At 41.7% G+C, this 24,066-nt stretch overlaps 1 protein-coding gene across 18 annotated transcripts in view; it reads right to left on the reverse strand.

Annotated features, from left to right (window-relative positions):
• Positions 1 to 24,066, reverse strand: part of TENM3 (teneurin transmembrane protein 3) — a 2,716,013-nt gene that overhangs the window by 38,800 nt on the left and 2,653,147 nt on the right. For all 18 annotated transcript variants that reach the window (XM_083170719.1, XM_083170736.1, XM_083170731.1 and 15 more), the window contains one exon: positions 398 to 630. In XM_083170719.1, the coding sequence (XP_083026845.1) occupies positions 398 to 630 (233 nt within the window). The remainder of the gene's footprint in view (positions 1 to 397; positions 631 to 24,066) is intronic.

Here is a 24,066-nt window from a genome sequence, read left to right on the forward strand (position 1 = left end):
TATGGATATGTGCCTGATTTTATACACCAGTATGTGGAACCCATAGTAATTTTGCATCCATCAAGTTTGTGGGATTCTAATATGCTGTGCAACCACTTCCAGGTGTAGGATAAAGAAAGAGGAAAATCCCTACTGCTGGCAACAGGACTTTTAGCACATTAATCTGCTCCATAGTGTTTCTTTGTTTTGTTTGTTCTTAAATGCATGATTCAAAAATAATAAAATAAAATCTGAACTTTGGGTTAAGTTTCAAGTAAAATATTAATGTAAAATTGTTACAGAACTTGTTATCATATGTTTTATAATAAACAAGGCCTTCGTAAAACTGTATTAATGAGAAATAAAAATATTCCTTGCATGGAACAGTTTAGTAAGCTATTTTTTAACCAATGTTCACCTTTTGGAGTGGTGAGTGTTGCCTCCACAGCCTTTCCCCCTTCTCCGCACCGCGCCTCGTCAAATGGTGTGCACTGCTCCCCCGTACCAGCGATCACTTCTGCATTCTTGATCAAATCTTTTGCCCACATGAGTGATTTAGGACGATATATTTTGCGTGTGTTTGCATCAGAAACATAAAGATCTCCAGTCACAGGATCAGTAGCCAGGTAATACCGGTGAGCCAAATTGCTACTGTAGAAACAGACCAAATAATAGAGATTAGAAGAGCATATAAACTTGCTATATGCATATACATATACGTGTAAATGGAAAATGAATACAAATATAAACTTGCTATATGCATATACATATAAGTGTAAATGGAAAATGAAAACTGAACCCAGCAGACAATCAAAAGAAGTTTCTACATTCAGATAACTTCAATTAGTTTTTTTTTTTTGTATTATTGGGGCAGATGTATTAAGCCTTAACAAGAGATAAATGCAAGGGTGATAAAGAGCTAAACGTCCAGCCAATCACATCATAACTGCCATGTCACAGGCTGTGTTTGAAAAAGGTCAGTGAGGAGCTGATTGGCTGGACGTTTATCACTCTTTATCACCCTTGAATTTATCTCTTGTTAAGGCTTAATACATCTGCCCCATAGTTCTTTATTATTATTATATGCTTTGTCACTTTTTTTTTTACTATATATTAAACTTTCCTTATGTGCTTCACCAGCTTATCTGCAGATACAGCCACAAGTGCAGAACTGGGCAGAACAGCTTTGCTTGGTGAATATAAAGACTTTGATGAAGGACACAGAAGTAAAAAGGAAGACAAAGCAATGTAAAATTTGGGAGAGAACATGTTGAAACCAATACATCTAAGGTGTCGGAAGGTGGCAAAGCTCCATTTTCTTTTAGGAACCTTTATAGTGTTAATGAAATGCTTATTATGTTTTGGGGTAATCACACAAAGCAAAAATTATACAACATTCAATGGGCACGTTCATCACAAGAATGAAACACAGCGATATAAACAAGTGGCTCTTTCAATCCAGCATAACAGTAAATATGTCTGCCTATAAAAAAAATCTAAATGACAGCCATTATTGTCATTGAGACTATGAGGTATGTACAGTAGCAACTGTAACATTTCACGTTAGTCATCTGACTTGCACTGTCCACCACTGAGAGACAAATTTAGTCTGCAGGCCAAGATCATCAAACTAAAGCTAATCATGTTTCCCCTGGTCAGTTTTCCCAAATGCCGGTCTCTCCATATGGCTAAAAAGGTAAATACAGCAGCCAATGTTGGGCTAGCATATTGATGGCTCACATGAAAAATAGAATTCAAATGTATATTATATATACATACACACACACACACACACACACACACACACACACACACACACACACACACACACACACACACACACACACACACACACAATACTTATAGCCTATAGAACAATTTACTGTTGCTAGACTTCAGAGGTAAATAAAGGCATTTTACCCTGATGGATCAAATGAACCAATTAGTATTTCCGGTACTCTTAATACAGCCCTGTGTATCTCCACCTGAAGATGGTTTAGTGCAAATATTCATGGCATTGGGGTTCTCACTTCATACCAAATCACTCCTAACCTGTAAGGGTGCATGTACGGTACAGTAGAGTACCTTTGGGCTAGCTCTGCTCAGAGGAACTGCAAGAAGTAGTAAGTAAAAGAGGCCCTTCCACACATAAATATGACAATATAAGTATAGTCAGTGATCAAAGTGGGAATTTAGTGTAGAAGTGAGGGTATGGATAATTTAATAGAACAGCCGTGACTTTTTGGTAAACATAGAACCTCAGAATTTTTAAGGATTTTGTTAACCACTTCTAGATATGTTTGTACATTATTTAGAATAAATAAACCAATTCTATGATATAAAATTATCCGTCCTGCGTTCCCTACCTACCCTGTGTCCATCCACTTCTTCCCCATACAGATGTGTCCTCTCCTATTGTTGCTGCAGGTACTGTAGAGGGAGCCCCAGTTCAGGAGTTTGTTTTATTGTGGCGGTGTATTGTTAAAAATCTATTGGTAGCAGAAGCATAGCAGCTCGTTACCCCTCCTAACCGACCGCCACCATGTTATTCCATGCAGCAGGGGCAAAATTTCCCCTTTATTGATGCTACATTTTGCTCCAGTGGAGAGGCCAAGGGGCATTACTCCCTTTTTTCATAATCGTGGGCCAGTGTAGAGCATCAGTGATCACCAACTCTCCCAACTATGTCCCCCCTCTGCTCGTGGGACAGTGTGACCAGCGAGCGGGACATCTGGACAGTGTCCAATTACTGGGATTGTCCCTCTGTCATTGGGACAGTTGGTAGGTATACATTCTCACAGGATGAATGACTTGTTCCTGCCTGTACATGTGAAACTTAATGCACAACCTATTCCCCATGCTTACTGTATACTACCGGTGTGACATGTAAAGAACGCATGAAAAGCACATTATAATCCCCACAACACTGAAATGTGCATTTGTTTTTCTTGCTATCCATCTTCCCAGGGCACATGTGTGAATGAGCCTTGAATCATTTCAATTATGAATAATGAGTATATCACTTCACACTATCGCTGCTTTTACTACACTAATTGTAAGGTGGCAATTTTATTCTTTGTTAATTAGCACTAACATATACCTGTGATTTTTTTTTCACCAGCTTTAAGATATTAGAGGGTATGAAAGCTAAATCTTATGCTTCATTTATGTATTACAAGCAATTCCTATGGAGCAAGACATACTTTCATTCATATTACTGCGGAGCACTGCATATTGCAGACAGCTCTCAAATTTACCTCTTAGTAAATATCAGTGTCACTAATTTGCTAGAACGCTTAACGGAGTAATTTTCCAACAGTAATTTAACATTGTTCCTTTTTTTCTTCCGTGAATTTAATCCCGGTGTGCAATTTTCATTACAGCCCGCATCTTTATTCATGCAGCCCCTGCTAGACACGCTATTAACCTGTATAATCAGTGTATACTGTATTTCTTTACTTTTTTAAGAACAGCTGTGATCAGGCATGTCACTCAGAGCACCATCTACATTCCGATTGGGGAAAGTGCTGACAAGCTGTTCCCTTAGAGTGCCAGCTCTCTGCTTTGCTTTGGGCATGATCACCCCATGTCAGAATGGCAGGAGGAGAGGTTGTCTGTGGTTTACATTTACATAATGGAAAAAAAAAGACCATTGAAAAACAATTCAAATATTTATTGATTTAAAGCAGAGGAGATAAGGGGGCCTAATTCAGAGTTGCTTGCTAGGCTGCGTATATATTCGCCACTAAAGTATATTTATAATAATTAAGCTTCTAAATTATTTTTCAAATGTTTATTTGTTACAAATTTGCTGTAATTGTGTATTTGCAAGTGGTTTTCAACATTGCTGTATACAGCTCACCCAAAACAGCTCTAATTACAGTATGCTCAACTTTATAGAGCTGTTTTGGGTCCAACTTTCTAACTCGGCTCCCGTTACATTGGCTGAGTTGTATGTTTAACATGGGCTAAATATCTATATCTGACTTTTTACTGGCTGCTCTTATTCGGATCCAAACACCCTTTTAATCATAATAAACTTGGAGGCTATTGCATTAGCCAACTTTGCGAAAGTTTTTTTGCAGAAAAAATCGTACATTTCCCAAAATCAAACCAAACTTGGCTCCTTTTACATCCTGGCCTAAATGTACCATTGCTCAAAACTCTTTTCACATATTAACAGTGGTGGCCAAATTAATACTAGCACCATCCCCAGAATTACTCTGCTCTTTGCTTTCCACTTTGTTACACTATTTAGCCCTGCTCTAACCTACTCTCTTCCTGGCTTGAGAACTACCCTCTCTTGCAACTGACATAGCTCCCACTATTTCTGCATGGTTCTCCCTGTATTACCCTACCCTGAGTACTTGCCAGCCTTTTGTCCTTACAAGCTTATGCTGCTGCATCTTGGATGCACTTCACCATCATTTGACACCACTTGTTGCAGCTCTGGGCACCATGGGTAATACAGTATCCTGATGTTAGGGTTACAATACTTCCACTTTCAAAATTGCATGCACTTGTACACTTTTATCCCAGTATACCATTTTACATGGTGCCTATTGTTTATTACAGTAAAATGTATAAATCAGGTCCTTCACGAAAGGACATTTCATCTTTAGAATACCTCATAAAATGTTATTATATTAATCAGGACTGTCCCAAAAAGGGGGCGGAGCAAGTGAGGGAAAGAGTTAGTGAGGGCGCGCCTTAGACAATGTAGCTGATTTGTCATTCTGACACGGCAAATTGTTCCGATATTGTCTTAGTGTGTACCTCATCTAAGGTTTGTGTAAGCACAGAGACAGGTTATGTGGATCATCATCGTTTTAGATCGACAGTTATTAAATCGACCACTATTGGTCGACAGACACGCATGGAAAAGTTTGACATGCATTTGGTTGACAGGGTAAAACAGTAGACACAAGCAAAAGGTTGACATGCCAAAGGTCAACATGAAAAAGGATAAAATAGTAAATAGTAATAGTAATTTAGTTTTTTTTTTGGTGTCTATGTTGGCGTAGGTTTACATTGACACCGCATAAGTGTACAACATCCCTTTGCATGGCTCTTTGGGCTTACCATGTTTCGGGCACAATGCCTCGCTGTGCTCGGCACACTTATATTACCCCCAGGGCCGCCGACAGATGGGTGCCAGGGGTACAGCTGTCCTGGGCCCCGGCCTCTGGAGGGGCCCGGGCAGCTGCCCACAGTGGCACGGCACCACCCCCGCACCCGCACAATGCATTCCCCCACCCGGCGCCGGCAGCCAGGCACGAACAATACACAGTGCAGCCTGCAGAGCGCCATGCCTAAAATACAGAGGGGCTCGGCGCTCTGCAGGCTGCACTGTGCAGTGAGTGATGATCCGAGCCCCAAGTCCCGACTCACGGAGTGAGAAGATGCTGCGCTGCCGCTGGTAAGTAATAGCAATGGGGGGTGCAGACGGGAGCAGGAGGAGGAGGGGGTAAGTAATAGCAATGGGGGGTGCCGGCGGGAACAGGAGGAGGGGGGGGGGTGCCGGCGCGCGCAGGAAGGGGGTGCCGGCGCGCGGGGGGGGGGGTCAGTTCCGGGCCCCAGCAATACTAGTGGCGGCCCTGATTGCCCCCCATGTCCACTGGGATAGTAAAGTACGAACAAATCCTTCTTTTGAAAAAAAAAATTAACAACTCATGTCAACCTTTTTCATGTCATACTTTTGACCATCTTGACCTTTTGAGCATGTTGACCTAATATATGTCGACCTTTTTCATGTGACACCAAGAGACTTGAAGAAACATGTGGGTATTAGGCCCGCTTCTTTGTTCTGTCAAACAGAATGAATAACTGGCTGGCATAATCCAGCCCCTCAGCGACATGACCCCGGATAGGTGACTCTGAGCAAGATCTGTCATTCTCTTTTATTCTTGCTTTGTAGGTCTGCAAATTTTTTAAGACATTTTAAATGTTGCCACAATATTCTGCTTTCCAGTAAAGAAGATTTTGACAAAGAAATCAAAGAGGAACTTCAAACAAAAATCCCACAAACAAATATACCTTCCTCTGTAAATAAAGCAAAACAACCCACAAACACACCATAAAACAGAATACGCTATAAAACAGATAAAATAAATAAGTTAAATATATATGAGCCATAGTTTACTTTAGAACTGCTATTCTATAATACTAGACAACAAATAAAAGTTACTTGTGCTAAGGACACTGAAAACAATTAGTTCCATTTCTGATGAGTTTACAAATACCGAACTAAAATAAATCTGCATCTCTCTGCGAGCTTTAAACATCTGTTCCCACAATACATGTGATTTAGTAAAAATAAATACATTTATAATATCTTAACACTTTTTTTTTATTCTTTTTTTTTCTATACCAAAAGCGGGGAGCAATAATCCTACTATCAACAAGAAAAGATAGGATGAAAAATGGAGTTCTTGTGTGTTTTTTTATTTACTAAGCATTTATTGGGTGATAAATAATAACGATGATTGGGATAGGAGTGTAAAATTCTGTTCTCTTGTTGCAATTACCAAAAACAGCAGAAAATGCTTAAAGTGGGAACTAAATAACTGTACCAAAGTCAGTGATCTTATTCAACCAGCTGAGTTATGTTAACCCTTTGTTACATACTGTTGCAAATTTGCAACATACACAAACATCTTACTATAAAACACTTGAAACTCAGACAGACAGTCAGCCGTTTCTTGTTGTGGACTATTTGCTAGAGTGATTCTTCAAAATATATCTCTTACACAAGAGTTGCTTTGCTAACAAATATCATTGTTCTGTGCAGTCACACCCCACCGAAGGGACATGCACAACCCCAACTTTGGCCAAGGCTGTGCACATAAACTGGGGTTTGTCAGTGCTATCACATGACCATGAAGCCACAAGTTTTAGGCAGGTGTGGAAAAAATGCTGCAAAGTAAGAATATTTAAAAAAAAATTTAAAATGTTAATAGATTAATTTGTATCAATTCAAAAGATGCAAAGGGAATGAACAGAAGATAAATCTAAAGCAAATCAATATTTGGTGTGACCCCGCTTTAAAACAGCATCAATTCTTCTAGGTAAACTTGTCAGGGATATTGTAGGATTGGTCAGGTGTATGATTAACCAATCACACCAAACAGGTGATAATGATGATCATTTTCATATGTAGGCTGAAACACAGTCATTAACTTATCCAGAAACAGAGAGTTGGGTAGGAGGCTTAAAACGTGGTGAGGAAAAGATACACTCTGCTATAAAGTCGAGGCTGTGGAACACAGATTCATTAATTGTTCTTATAATTAAAAATTGATATTCGTTGAGTTAAAACTTTGAGATGTTCATGGACCGGTAAGTTGAATCATCTCTACAGTATAAAAAGTCTAAATAAATTACTGAACCTTAGATTGCCTAAAGATTTGAGCTAGATTCGAGCAAGGTAAACAGTTCTACCATGGCTGAGCTGGTTAAAAAGTCATATTTGGACTTGCATAAAGGTAATATTGTACTTGTTTTTATGGATACATTTTGGAAATAATTAAAAATACAATAAGATCTATTGAAGCCATTTAACAATGAAAAACAAAACAAAAAAAAACTAAGTTAAAAAACCCATCCAGTAAATCACAGTCACACCTCCGAACTTATTTTATGCAACTTGAACCAGCCAAATTCTATTCCATGTGAAACCAGTTCAAATAATTCATGCACCGCTACTAATTAACCTTGGTCATACAGTTAGATATCTTTGCCACAGCTCCTATAATACTTCATGATTTTTAAAGCTAATATGAGCCGAACGAAAAAAAGTAATTACTTGGAATGCAAACTGGCTGTTAGATTCTATATCATTTGACATTTTTGCCTCTTTCATTGGAGCAACCAAGCCCTACTGCATCTGTTATCTGTCAAGACTCCATTATGGCTGTGTCTACTCTTTGTATCAACTTCAATTTTCCTCCTTTACACTTCCAGTGCAGATGTCATCACTTCTCACACATGAATCCTAACTCTGCGAATAAAGATTAAACTGAGAAAACCTTTTTACAGACCTGAAAACTTAAGGAAGTATTCTGAGGTTCCCTGTAAGGAAGACCGCGATTTCGCGAAGACATTGACAAAAGCTGTAAATGCATTTTAAAAGTTACAAAATAACACAGATACTTTTGTTGTGGGCCGAATTTGCGCCCGTTGGATGTTGTGGGTTTGCGCATATGTGCAAACCAACGGAACGCCTTTGACGAGATTCACACTTGCCGTGGCATTCACTCCATGCTCTTAGACATGCTGGGCATTCCCCATGCACATGTAGGCATTTCAATGTCTGCTTGGTGTGGGCGGCTGACATCCCATGACATCAGCATCTGCCCAGAATTCCACCATCTCCGGCCAGGATGAAGTCAGTTTAGACAGACTTTTATCTGCAAAAATCATTCAATGGTAAGAGACCATCGAATGATTTTCGCCCTTGCCGCTGCATGCAAGTGGATGTGTAAGCGTACTTATCCACTTGCATGCAATTGCGGGGATTCGCACAGTGCACAAAGGCAGGGGGGAGCATTCGTTGGGTCAGTGTTTACTTGTTTGCTAGGCTGCAAACATACTCAGCCTAGCGAACAGGTCTGAATCGGGCCCTTTGTTGACTAAGCCACGGTTGTTTAACTGCTCAAAATGGCTGCACTTAAAACCTTTGCAAAAACAAAAAAGGTCATGGGTTTAAAGCCCAGCGCAGCAGGCCTCAAGTTCTGTGCCTCTAATGGACATCAAAATTACCAATTATATCTGGTTACTAATCATGCTATGTGAAACTGCATAAAGATGCAAAGTGCTTTGATATTCCCTCGTTTACAGGGATACTTAAGTGCAACATTATTATTAAAAAATCTTTACACAGGCACTCAATTCCCCGCTAGGAGCCGGCATGCTGCAAATGCTTATTAAAATTGTTCATTAATAGGCAAAACAACATGGGGCTTTATTTAAAACAATTAGCAAAACAAGCACATTTTTTAGCATTAAATTACTAGAAGAATAATCATTTCCAAGTGGAAGTCCACCTATTATTAGTATCCTAGATCAAGATGCTTTGTCTTGTTTTTCACAGCCAACCACGGCAAAATCAGAGTAATTAATTCTTGTATTAGGAGTTAACGCTTTCGAGACCACACAAGACGATCAAACCTCGTAACACAATTAACATTGTAGATTTTTACGTGAACATAACAAACTACACAGCATGCTGCACAAACAATGTGGAAGATTTTTTTTTTACGTTACAAAATGAAACGGTCCATATGGTTAATAACTGTAAATGTAATCTGTGTTCAGAAGGGTTTATGACAAGGTGGTCGTATGCTCACCTGCTTAGCATACAAAAAGCACATGTATACTGCATATGCCCACAACATTGAAAATACTGTACGCAATGATGATGATAATGGCAGCACTTACCCGCCTATTAGGCTGCCCGAGGTCATCTGCTGCCACTTACTTGGTCATGCAATTCACATAAAATGAAATCACAATGGCCGTGCCCCTGACTTAAAATGGCAGAAATCACGGGATGATTGACAGGATCACAGTACTGTACTGTACTAGCAAGCTGGTTCTGTTTGGCTAAATACAGTCACCTCAGAAGCTATTACAGTAGTTGGCATGTTCATTGATTATTTTTATAGTGTAGTCATAAAATGGGTGCATCTTAGAAGTTGATTATGTACCCCTTGGGCCAAGAAGGCAGTCGAGAAGGGGCACCAACTGGCAACGACACCCCTGGCCTAGGGGCAGAATTACATAGTAATGGCTGTACCTGGTGTGCCCCCTGGGCAGTAGCGCCTGGACTGGAGAATCACACAGCAGGCAGGAGCTACTGTTATCGGCACCAAAACTCAAAATAGACTACAGCTACCAGCAGCCCTTGCTACTACAAGCCATAGTCTATTCTGTGTTTGATCACTGCACTAGTTATACACATATTGGCACCACTTGCAGCTTCCAACCATTCACTAGACCTGCCAAATGACCCACAGGCAAAATAATTGCTCACACCTGCCTTACAGCCACATCTCAGTGCCAAAGGTGGTGTGCTGCTGCTTCTGCTACCTGCCATGGTCATGGGGAGGGCGAACAAGGAATGTCACTTCCTAGGTCCCAGTATATACCAGATTTAGAGACATTCTGGTGGGAGCATAACAGGCACTACTGTTTTGCATAATGTGTATGTGTATATAAGGGTAATACTATGTAGTGTAATGTTAATAAGGATTCGGTATGGAATCCCGGCGGTCGGAATCCCGGCATTCAAAATTCCAATGCTGAAATCCCGACCGCAGAAATCCCGACAAAGGGGGGACGTGGAGCGCCTCCCCTTGCGGGCTCGCTGTGCTCGCCACACAGCGGGCCCGGTGCCTCGCTACGCTCGGTGCGCAAATTTATTCTCCCTCTATGGGTGTCGTGGACACCCACGGAGGGAGAAAGTTTTGGGATTTCGGCGGTCGGGATTCCAGCGTCGGGACTGTGAACACCGGGATTCTGACCGCCGGGAAATTTTTCGGCGGTCGGGATTCCAGCGTCGGGACTGTGAACACCGGGATTCCGACCGCCGGGAAATTGACTGCATCCCGTTAATAAGGTGTGTGGAGTAATGTGTATAAGGGGTACTTCATTTTTGCCATGGGTGTTTGGACCCCTAGAATTAATGTTGATAAGATTTGCTATATTTATTTTACTATAAGTGAATGTGTTTTCCATAATTAAAACAAATGTTTTTATTTTATTTTATTCATAGAGCCTGCTTGGTTGTAAGTGTATCTGTGTGTAAATCAGATGTAACCCTCTTGCATATGTGACTAGTACATAGCTAGATGCTTCTAAGATGCATAAGGGTGTCAATAGCTATATAGCCTAGGGGATAGCCCTCGTGTGGCAATGCTGCTGCCCAACAGTAGCATATGCCTTGCAGGGTCCCTGGAATTGCACCCTGCAGCCAGATGCTCTGCTGCAGACAGGGCAGCCAAGAGGGGGGGGGGGGGGAGCAGGTACTAATTACCGGGGCCCAGGCTTGTTGGGCTGGAGGGGCCCTGGTCCGACCCCCTCCCTTCCCCCTCCGTCCCTCCCAGGTAGCAACAGCAGCACATACTTCTACAGCATGAGCAGGCTCAGCATGAGCATCTCACTGTCAGCACAGCACATGTTGTAGGGGTGTGTGCTGCTGCTGAGTTTAGAGTTTAAGAGTTTTCTTTCACCCTCCTCTAAACATTTTGAGTGCGTGGCCTAAGTGCGGGAAGTGGCCACACCTCCCACACTTAGGCCAGGCCTCCAATTTTTATCCCGGGGCATTCCCGGGGCATTCCACTTGGCTGCCCTGGCTGCAGAGCACAACCTGCAGTATGTAGAGCATATAAACACTCTACTTCCTGGTAGCATATGTTCCATCAGTTTAGTGTTCAGGGGGCATGGCCCAGAGCCCTGCTCCAGCACAGAAAGCTATTTTAACATGCGTTGTTTTTATGAATTGTCACCTACACTTAGGCCCTTATTCTGGTTCATTCGCACCCTTGCAAGTGAACCAGATCCCGCCTTGCAAATGGTGGTACCCTGGCCTACCATTCGCAATGCGCATATGTTCGCACTGGTTGCGAATGGATATTTTACCTAAACCTCCATTCGCAGCCCGCGTGGTAACACCCACATCATTTGATGGTCGCCAACCATCGAATGATGTGGAACATGCAAGCATATCTCAGAGCAACCTTAGATCTGCGAGAACACGTCCGGAGATGTCAGCTGCCCGGGACGTGACCCATATCATTGGCCCATTATCATGAGAATGCCCAGCTTTTTCATAGGAACGCCCATAAAATGCTGGGCGTTTTCATATGGTGGTTGGCTACCTCCAAACCCTTTACCTATTTTCCAACCCTTTAGAAAATATACCCATAGTACTTTTCCTGTGTTTAAGAAAACAAGTATACTGTGTATATATTTATTCTGTTTTGTGCTTATTTCTTTTTTGTACAGTACCATCTAAATCCGCAGTTTATTTGCCGCTTTACTTTCAAACCAAGCAATTTAAGAATGATTAATTTACTGTTGATTATAAAGATTTTAAGAAAATCTGCAGAATATTACGCTGAGCCAGCTGCTTTTTGGATAATAGCTAAAAATACATTACACATGTGGAATTCACATAACTTACATCTAAATGGATTTATTCTCCTGGAAATATTTTCCTATAGGAACACTATTATCACCCATGCCTCCTTAGACTCCCATTACTTGCATCAGTGCTCCTGTCTGTTCAGAAACTGTTTGATGTTACCCAACCCTTAGGGCATGCTTTGCCTACACTGTTGGGCATGAAATGAGCCTTCCCTTAGGAGAAGTTATTCATAACTCCAGAATCTAGAACATGTATTTACAACATATACTATATTCTGTAGACATAGAGAAAGTTTAGTCATTTAAATAATAATAATAATAATAATAATAAAACATAGTATAATAAGGGTATAATTTTCTACAAAATCATAATTATCTGTAACTAGTTTACAAACACTTGATTATATAGCAGCATGGCATATGTAGAGGATCTTTACTATGTTGGCAATACATACTTGATTTTATTAGGAGATATACGTCATATTAAAGAATAATAGGTATGCTTTGGAAGGCTAGGAGGGACAAAATTCAGAGATAAAGCTTCATACACACGGAGGCCTGAATGATATATATATCGCTGAGTGATATAGTTCAGTGACCAAATAGCTGAGTGTCCCGTTTTCATCAGCGACTAGCGATGGTCGCTGATAAAAACAAGACACTCTGCCGGGGGAAGCCGCTGGCCACAGGCGTAGATTTCTGCGACCAGCGACCGCTGCAGGGCTGGTCGCGGTACCACGCTCACTGCCACCGTCGCCCTGTATGCACGGGGATATAGTTACTCAGCGACCATACAGTATCCACAGCAATTAATGCTGAAATTGCCCCGTGTGTACGGGGCTTTAAGATAGATAGATACAGATGGAGCGCCTCTCAGTTAGCGTTGGGAATTGCCAGATTCCCTGTGCTGGTGAGAGCCAGCGGAGAGGTGCTCCATCTGACGGGGAGGCAGAGCGTCTCACACGCACACGCGTCTCAGTCAACATGGCGGCAGAGAGCGCTTTCCCTAACCGTCTCCACTTCAGGGAGACGGGCAGGGTTAGGGGGGGGGAGCTACGGTGGGAGCGGCAGACAGTGGTGGGGACGTGGTGGAGGGCTCAGACAGAATGGGGCACGTGAGCGTCTTATGCACGTGCGCCCCCTTCTGTCTGATGGTGGGTCCTGGTGGTAGGCAATAGAATAACCAGGACCCACAAGAATGAGAGGCGCTCCATCTGTAGATACTGTAGGTTTTTTCCTGCATCTCCAAGTAAACATTATTGTAACAAAACAGCTTTGACAAAGATGTTGTTTAAATAATATTTTCTAGGTGTACTGTTTAATAATTGAATTCATATTAAAATTGTATTAATGATTTAAACTGGGATGAAAGTGTTTAAATGCAAACAAAAAATTACTTTGTGATTTTGTTTCTTTGGCAACTATTTTCTAATATTTTTGAGATACGTTGGTCAGTATCTATTTTGAATTCAATCAAGTAATTATTTTTGTTTTAAATATATAAAAACTGTGCAAAAGTTTTATGCAGGTATAGAAAAAATACTGCAATGTAAAAATGATTTCAGAAATAGAAATATTAATAGTAAATTTTTAGCAATTAACAAAATGCAAAGTGAATGAACAGAAGATTAATCTAAATCAAATCAATATTTGGTGTGGCCACTCTTTTTCTTTTAAACAACATCAATTCTTCTAAGTACACTTGCTGTGCTTACCTTATCGCTGGGCTCTGCAAATCAGCAGACCAGAAATCAGGTCTGAATAACCCCCAAAGTCAGGGATTTTGTAGAATTACAGTAAGGTGTATGATTAACCAATCAGATGATAATGATCATCATTTTCATATGAAGATTGAACCACACAGTCATTAACTGAAACAGAAATAGCTGTGTAGGCGTGTGCAATACAGTTTACTGTCACAGGTCATACATAATGGCACGGCAACAAGATACAAGGTATTAATACTGCATCAACAAGGTAACTCCCATGCAAAGATTTCAAAGCAGACTGGGGTTTCAAAATGTGCTGCACAAGCTCATTTGAAGAAGAACAAAGAAATGGGCAACACGGTGGACCTCAGACCCAATGGAGTACAGAAAAATGTCAGCAGGTGCTCTGGACTGATGAATCAAAATGAAAAATATTTGGCTGTAAGAGAAGGCAGTTTGTTTGCTGAAGTGCTGGAGGGTGGTACAATAATGAGCATCTGCAGGCAACACTGATGCATGGTGGAGGTTTCTTGCAAGTTTGGGGCTGCAATTCATCAAATAGAGTTGGGAATTTGGTCAGAATTAATGGTGTCCTCAATGCTAAGAAATACAGGCAGGTACTTTTCCATCATGCAATATTATCAGGTATTTGACTCCAAATGTATTTGAAAACCATATAGCCAATGTCATTAAAAACTGGTAAGAAGTGGAAGTGAGGATATGGGCAGGGCCGGCTCTATCATTCGGCAGCTTTAGGCAGCTGCCTAGGGTGCTGGGATCTGGGGGGGGGGGGGGGCGCCACCAAGTCTGCCTATCAAAAATCAAGATGTCTATGGGGATCATTGTTATACTTCATGCAGGTGGCTGCTGTGGAACTAGGGTAGAACTAGGACCTCACCTCCATATGTTCCTTTGTGGCATACTTTACTACTTTGCTACCCTTCCTCCTTGTACTCTGTTGTGGTGGCAAAGGGAGGCCTCCAGGCAAAGCAGGGGCTGGGAGGACCACACAAATCTTGGGAGCCTCCCTGCCATTCTGGAATGTTAGGCATGTTTGCCTTAAGGGGTTTGAAAGTGGGTATTAGTGGCAGTATGGGGGGGGGGGCAGTAGGTTGAAGTTTTGCCTAGCTTGCTGAGAAGCCTAAAGCAACAACCTCCTTTCCGAGTTCCTTCAAAAACTGTGCAAATGTCACTAAAAGAACTTATGCTGTTATGAAGGCAAAGGGTGGTCAAACAAAATATTGATTTGATTCAGAACTGCTAAAAATAAATGGTACTTATATGTTAGTTGGGCGCCCACTAAGCTATTTGCTTAGTTTTCCGCATATGCTCGCCACGCTTCGGGCTCGGCGGCTCGCTGTGCTCGCCACACTATATAAAATCAACTCCATGCCGACATGGATAGTGGGAGTATGAGCGTACTAACTATAGTGGGCGCCCAGCTAACATATAAGTACCAAATAAACTATTAACACTATTAACTTTGGCCAAGTTCTGTATATTTATTTTTATCATGGGCCAATAGTGAGTAAAAGGATTAGATGATTATTAGTGTAATGACCATACATATAGTACTATATTATTACATTTTCATTTTATTTTTATTTTATTGGATAGATCTTAGAAAAACAAAACTATATATCCATTATAATCCACTTATTTATCTCTCTTTCCAGATCTCATCCCAGCTCACAAATTGTAGTGTCTGTATCGGATTCCCTGTAACGACTTTGTATTCGCTATTGATTTTGTTAGTAAATTTTATTGTGAACTCTTGCGTAGCTTGTCAGTGTCATATAACAATTAAATAGTGATAGATAACACTGCTGATAATTGAAGCTTCACAATCCCTCAAATGGTTTAACTAGCCATGGATGATAAGAACTGCAATTGCTTATTACCATTTCTGCCAAGACCCTATAACACAGCTGAAAGATTTGGAAATGTGAGAAGGAAACTTCAGTAATAAGCCACAATTACTGAGCAATGACACATTAGAAAGGCCAGTCATATCTTTATCAATGCCAACTAATTTTAAGAGGGAACTAAAACTTCAGAAAATGACTATGGGAGGGATGAACCAAGCAGTGGCGGTACATCCCACCGATGCTAATCGCATTTGTACTGTTATAAAGGGAAGCTCTCCCAATAAGAGCTGGGTTTTGAAATCCCTGCCGCTGCCTGGACTTCATCATTTTTTATGGGGAAGTCCCTCTAAGCATGCACAGAGAAGCTGGCGGCCACGGGGCATACTGGGAGGGATCCGTGTCAGATCCCTCACACAACAGAGCTGTGGTTTCTATGGGGCTATGCCAGACAGAGCTGGAGTAACCCCCGCAGTGAAGCCCGGCCAGAAAGGGCTTCAGTGCATTTCAAAATGCGGTAAACTCTAAAAAAAATAGTTTTGACTGCATTTTTTTAGTACATCTAGCCCATTGTTTTAGTAGACATTGCCCTTATGCAGGGTGCATACGGACACAGACCCACTGGCAGCAATATTGTGTAAGTGGCCCATCGGTGTGACTGATAATAATGTGAATGGAATAGATAATGAACATGTCAATATATGAACTGCAATAATTGGACTCAGTGATGTTGACAGAGTCCCAGCTTCTTATCCCGCAATTCTTTTTATATTTTTGTCAATCTGGACATCAAGCAGCACCAGTTACCACGTGTAGTCTGCTTTCGGCCAGTCATATACCGACAAATTTGATTTACTTGAACAGGATTCAAAAATTGCACGTTTGACATTAAATTACATATTATGAAATGTAGATTTATAAATCCATAGGTAGGATAGTTGCGAGTCACTACTAACCATGAGCATAATCCAATCCAGATAGCCCCATATTCCTCTGGATGAGTGAAACAATAATTTGTTTTTAATGTGCCAAAATTTATAAAAAATTTGATAATTTCTCCCCACATATTAAGCCATACATTTGCTTTAAATGTGGACATATTTTGCATCTATGGGAAACCTTAGATGTGACTACACACCGGATAGGTAGACGATCTTCAATGAAAAGACCTAAGATCATCTGCATTCACGGAGAACAAAAATAAAGCCAAGTGGACATGTCTATAGAGGTAAAGATTGCCTTCAAGTGCTTCATAGACAATCAGGCACTGTGTTATTCTTAGGAGTTATCGCATGAGTAGAATTCTGTTTAAATCCACTTCTGATCGTTTGTCACTGTCATCGCAACCAAAATGCGTGATGCGTTTATTATTTCAGATAAGAGGAAATGATTAAATATTGTTTCTGAACAAAGGGAATATATGAATGCTGAACTTAATTTAATTCTTCAATTGTCATATTAACTAATGGAGGGGAGGATTGTATACAATTCCAACACTAGGAGGTACTGAATTTACACTTTACAGAAGGCATTGCCTAAGAATTGATCAGTGTAATAAACTGTCCAGAGAAAACACTGTCTGTGATTATGTTTTACAAGCGTTGTATTCTTTTACATTATTTTTTTTACTATGCTGTTATTCATATATACTGGTTCATTATACAGTACTGTGATAACTAGGAAAATAAGATGGGGATGGTGCTTAATTCCTATATACCGGCTACAGTATATTATGTGGCTCTCTAGCACCTTGGGTACTACAAATATCTGAGCACTCATTGGTATTAGGAGAAACATCATTTTTATTTTGATAGTTATGGTTAAAAAGAACAAGGGGTGTAAACAACTAGTACAATAATCATGACATCTATTTAAGGACATCGCACCTAACAGCCAAATCTCGTAAACAGTATGGGAACAAATGTATTCAGTCCACTAACTAGCCATACATTGATGGATTCATGATGTTAGTGGTAAGCCTTTTGATGATACATCTGTGTACTTATGACTCTAAGGCCCCCATACATTAGGCCGACTTGTCCTTAGGACAAGTCGGACCCAATTCTCCTGTGAGCCGCCCGGGAGCTCCCCGGGAGGCTCACACACAATTTGGCACTTGATGAGCCAAATTTGACATGTGATAAATCGCTTGCGATTTATCACATGTTGGGGCACAGGGGGCGGGCGGTGAGGGTCAGGGGGCGGCAGTGCTCTCATCAGGGGGAGCAGTGGGGCGGGCAGCGGGTCCCTGAGAGCTTAGCTTGCGGCGCCGGCGAGTGCTGACCTGGCCGGGCGGTGATGATCATAGATATCAGCAGCGCTGCGGGAGTCGGGACGGGACGAGCAGTGGCGGGTATTAGATTTTAAAATACCTGTCAAATGACTGGCCATTCTCTGATTGGCTGGCTGAGAGCTCAGCCAATCAGAGAACGGCTAGTCATTTGACAGGTATTTTAAAATCTAATATCCGCCACTGCGCGTCCCGTCCCGACTCCCGCAGCGCTGCTGATATCTATGATCATCACCGCCCGGCCAGGTCAGCACTCGCCGGCGCCGCAAGCTAAGCTCTCAGGGACCCGCTGCCCGCCCCACTGCTCCCCTGGTGTCTGCACGCATATGCCTGTCAGGTGGGCAGGCATATGCATACAGGGAGGTCGGACGTGATCGTACATGCTGACCGTCCGACCTCCCTGATCCGGTCCGATGCGTACGGGAACACGCATCGTATCGGATCAGATATCACACACCTGCGATTTTGGGCCGATTTCACCCGATTATCGGCACAAAGTGCCGAAATCGGATTAAATCGTCCCAAAATCGCATAGTGTATGGGGGCCTTAAAACTAAAGTCAAGAGAACATAAATGGATGCAAGGACAAAATGGAGCTGATTTCTTGGCTGTGCCAAACACCCTAGTGTGTGTGTGTGAGCGAGAGAGAGAGAGAGAGAAGTTTCCCAATTTTGAATATACCCTATGGGCACCTTTTAGGCATGGAGACCACCAGACAGTCTTCTACTAACTGTGATGTACGCTACAAAGCAAAGGGTATGGATCATTGGATAGACAGAAATTAGGTCTACAAGCATTAGTTTGACAACTGAAGGTCGACATGCATGAAGGTCGACATGCCTGAAGGTTGGCATGGGTAAGGTTGACAGGGTCATTAGGTCGACACAAGCATTCGGTTCACATGGGGAAGGTCGACATGGGGTTTTTCACTTTTTTTGGCCTGAATGTCGGCACAGCTGACATGGGCACTAAATAATTGCACCGATGCGCTTGCCATGCTTAGGGTATGGTGCCTCGCTACACTCGGCACACTATTTTGTTCACCCACCACACCCTAGTGGATGGTAGGGCATGAAATAACGCCTGTCGGCTCCAAAATAAAGTGAAAAACTCCACGTCGACCTTTTGACTGTCAACCTTTCCCATGTCAACCTAGCTTGTGTCAAACTAATGACCCTGTCAAACTAACCCATGTCGCCATTCCGTCATGCCTGTTGACCTTCAGGGGTCGACCTAATTCTTGTTGACCTAGTGACCATATCCCAAAGCAGCTTCATTCCTATGTCTTTAGGACTCAGGGGCAAAAGTATCAAAGCAGGTTTTACTTAAAAATGAATTAGAAAAAAAAAAAAACCTGGCAGATGTATCATATGTTTTATCTCATTGTTTTAGCATTTTTGGCAGCATTTCTAATAATGCTGAACAGATGATGAACCACAGAAACTAAGTTCAAGAATTTTCATATGCATCAAAATCTTTCCTCTGATTTTATTTTCACCTCATGGTTTTTGTAAATCAAGTTCAGAGATAAGAGGAGTTACAAATCCAGAAATGACAGGTCTCTTTTTTTTGGCAAATAATGATACATCCCACCCTCGTCTTTGTAACTAAATGCTACAGTATGCTCAAAATGTCTGCCTGCAACACACTTCAACGAGGATAAAAACAAATATGTTTTTTTTTCTTGAGACAAAACAGCAAATTCTATAAAAAGAAAAAATAGATGCACTCTTGTTTTTTTAACTTAACAATGTGATTAATTGATACCTTGAACAGATCTGTAATATTCTTTTCTGTATGACAGAGAAAAAAGATTGACATATTGACTACTGCAGTTTTAAAACATTTAAAGTTATGGAAGATATCTCCGAAAAAAGCTTGAAGAGGTAGCTTATGACTCCCAACACAAGGTTGACGGAAAAAGAGACATTAAACTTTTCCGAAGAACAAAAAAACATTTAAAAGATGGATGTACACTTAAGAGAATAAAAGTGGAGTTTAGATGACTGACAACTATTGTAATACATCCATTAGAACAGTATAAAAATCTTTTTGAAACCTTTATGGTTTCCATAGTAACCAAATGTAGGTGTTTATGCAATCCTTATTTAATCCCTTTTGTGATAAGATTCTCCTTTACCACTGGCAAGATATCACGCTCTTTCTCTGTCTTCGAGAAGTTGAGACTATATTTTACTGGAAATGCTATAATCACCGTAAGAAAACCTTAATCTCTTTATAGGTGCCAATTGCAGTCCTCAGTAAACCAATTATTTGTAATAATTTACAAGGGCAGCTTTGCGCAAAGTAAAGCAATAATTTATATAAAGGGACAAGCTGCATAAAAAGTTTGACTGACTTTGGTTCTGTAATAGCAGATATATTTCTGTATTAAAACGTGTTAGCGGACTTGTATAGGTATTAAGACAAGTTTAAACATTTCTGTGTTTCGTGAACATTGAATAATGTGATATCAAATTGATACTGTACAGATTAACTGGCATCTACTAAAGAGCAGCAGGAGCTGCAGCGCTGACTACCTGGTACAGGGAGGAGACTAAGCCCATATAATAATAAACATACATGAGGATGTACAGTATTGTAGTATACTGTATGTGCCTGCCATGTATCCAGGAATGGTAGTGGCTACCGCTATATACTGTAGCTCAGCCATCATACAGAACCCAGGATTCATCATTAGGCTTCGCTCTTAAGGTACGATATTGGTGGCTGGCAGGGAGGGAGGAACAGTGCGTAGAGGGGGTGAATTAAGCAGCATGGCCCTTGTTTGGACATAGTATGCGTTGCACAGTGTATTTCTACTTTTTATCCCGAAGCCACGGGGCCGTGCATTAGGAGCGATTACTGCAAAGTATGGTGTGATTTGCACTATGTGCTATGCAATTTTGACTATATAGTCAAATCGATAATGTACATCGCACCGTGGCCCTTATTCTAGTTGAATCGGACGGATGTGTATTTCGGACGGGCACCGAGTGTTTTTAGCCCCCCCTACCGTACGGATCGCTCACACCTCCGAATGCGGTAAGATACCGAGCGAATGGACCGAGAGTGGATGTTTCATGCGAACACCTCCCCCATCTGTGGGAACCTCCCCCATTCTCCGATGGTCGCCGACCATCGAAAGATGGACCGAGCGGTCAGGCAGCACCGAGTGCTCCAGACCACTCGGACATTTTTCCGTATGAAAGCAGGGATATGGGCGGGCAGCTGACATCCGGCTATGTCAGATGTCCGCCCCCCCACACGTGCATCACGGCCGGATTACCATACGTATGCCCAGCATTTTCATGGGAACGCCCATGAAACGCGGGGCATATGCATATGGTAATGAGTCCAAACATCCCTTCACGCCCCTCTCCGGATGGTTCTGACTGTTCGTTTTCTGCAGGGAACTCACGCCGTGTTCGGACATGCACAGAAACGCCTCTGCACAAAACCATACATCGGCCATCCGACAGCACACACAGCCGTCTGACTCAATAAGAATAAGGGCCCGAATGTATATCACATTAAACTCCCCCCCAGACTCATGTAAAACTAGCCAATGACAGTCTGAGGATGGTCTTAGATGACGGAGTCCTGGGATCACCATGGTGCCTGTGCTACACAGAGCAGATGCCAATCACAAATACACTGCCAGCACATGTATTATATACATCTTAACATGTATGTTTATATGCACTTAGGGCCACCACCATGCTAGGTAGTCAATGATTCTAAAGAGTATAAAATAGGAGGTGGTGGGGTATTCCAATCCTGCTAAAGTACGGTATTGCTGTATACATTTCTCCTTACATTGCTCCAGGCTCAATAGGGACAGGAGGTGTGTCTGCTTTCCTCTGGGGATGTGACCACATAATGGGGAGTGTCCAAACTCCACAGAGCTGTAGATCACTCCTGACTGGCATTTAAATTAAAAAAAATGTAAGATGCCCCCAGAAATGGGAACTGTCTGACCAAATTAAGACCGTTCGAAAGTATGAATTAAGGTGCGTACATGTATGAAGGCCAATTGGTCTGATGGTCAGGAAGATTTCCTTTCACTGCAGACTATCCCAAATGATTGTAAACATTAGATAATTTAATGAATGACATAACAATATGTTGTTCCATACTTAATTAATATGCACAGTGTTGAAGGTGATATCGTTCAGTTGGCCATGCAACACAGCCCATATGCACAATTTGTCGTTCCGTTGTGGCAACTTGTGTCGATATCGGCCTGATGTGTACACTCCCTTCATTTTATATAAAGAATGTAACCCTGAAGTATATGACATGAAAGCATGTGTATATCGGTCTATATAATACATGGTATTTCCTAGTTCCTCGGATTTGCTAATTAATGGTACAGACTAGTGCAGTGGTTCTCAAACTTTTTGGATTCATAGCACCCAAGAATATAATTTAAAAAAATGAAAGTAACTCTAGGCCCAAATTTTCTTATGGGTTTATAAGCCTTGGAGAAAGGTAAAGTGGACGGTGATAAAGTACTAGCCAATAAGCTTCTGACTGCCATGTTACAATCTGGGTTTAAAAAATGACAGGAGCTGGTTGGTTGGTATCTTATTTACCAAGGTTTAGTAAATAGACCCCATATTCAAACAATAAATTTAAATTACAGTAAGTTGTGTTAATATGTCAACCTTAGGTTCAGTTATGTGGTGAGGGCATAATGCTTCAGCAGGCTCTGGCATATTGTGCCCACCATGTCATTTACTACTGCACATGTGAGGCGGCTATTTTGGCTGCAATATTTGCAGCAGCTGCAGTGCCCATCATGGAACCCATCATTCAGTGTGTCTGTACTCAGGGGAACGGGTGCCCTGCACACAATATACCCATTATAGAAAAGCCTATGCCTAAGGGGGGCCCGGAACACAGTTTAGGAAGCACTGCACTGGTGGGTTAAAAATCAGGACCAAGGCTAGTGACATTGCTGCATTTCAAGTAAAACTGTATAAATATTAGGGCAACACAATGGCCAGTATTCAATGCTCCCAATTCTCCGTTGTTTTTTTCGGCGAATCGGGCTCTTTTCACTCCTTGCGTTGAATCTGTTTCACTGAAAATGTGATTCACCCTATTCAATGTTCACTGTTCGCCGAATGCAAACAGTGAATTTCAATGGGGTTTTCACTGGGATTCGCCGAGAGTGTATTTAATGCTAGGATGGAGAACTGCTTTCTCCAAGATTTTTGCCATGATTTGCCGTTTTGCATTAGACATCTTTTTTAGATGAACAGGAAAGTGATCTTTTGAAATAAAGGGGATTTTTTGGGGGGGGGGGGGGAGTTTGGTGTCAAAAAATCAGATTTTTTTTTTTCTAAGAAGGGGCATGCTATTTGTAATCATGTGCTTAAAGCACATTAATATATATTTAATTTAAAAAAAAAAATTTTTATACACTTTGGCCAGCAGGGGGCCGGGAGCTGAGAGCAGCTCATTAATATTCATTTATTCACTGCACTCTGGTCCTGATCATTACATTTGCACGATCGGACCAGGGAGTGCAGCGGCTGATGATCCCAGACCCCTGCCAGCTCTAAGGGGGCTCTGCCAGTGTCCTGGCAGCCCTCCTCAGTGTCAGGCGCAGGCAGGGAGACTTTCATCTTCCTGCCTGCCGCCTTCCCCCAGCTCCCTGCAGCGGTTAAAATTTGCCGCCATGGGCTCGCTGCCCCTGACGAGTTGAATAGGGTGACATGGAGGGCTGGCAGCGAATACTCCAGCCCTCCAGAACCCTGCAAATGTGCAGCGAATCCTAAACAGGATTCGCTGCACATTTCGTAACTGTGCATTGAATACTGCACAATATGCGTTTTTCCATTAGTACAGTATATATGAAAATATGCGTTGTGTTTAATGAGCCTTTAAAATCATGATGTGGCAGGCATACAGGACTTCTAGCTTCTTTTCTTTTAACTCCAGCACAAGGCAGCTTTGGAGACCATCCCACTGCCAGAGAACCAGCTAGGCAGCAAAGGCCCTGTTTCACTTACAATAACAGCTGTACGCCTTAACGAAAATGAAACGAACTGAAAAAATCAAACAA

This window comes from Crinia signifera, chromosome 1, assembly GCF_055691185.1.
Source record: "Crinia signifera chromosome 1, ASM5569118v1, whole genome shotgun sequence".
Lineage (NCBI taxonomy): Eukaryota > Metazoa > Chordata > Amphibia > Anura > Myobatrachidae > Crinia > Crinia signifera.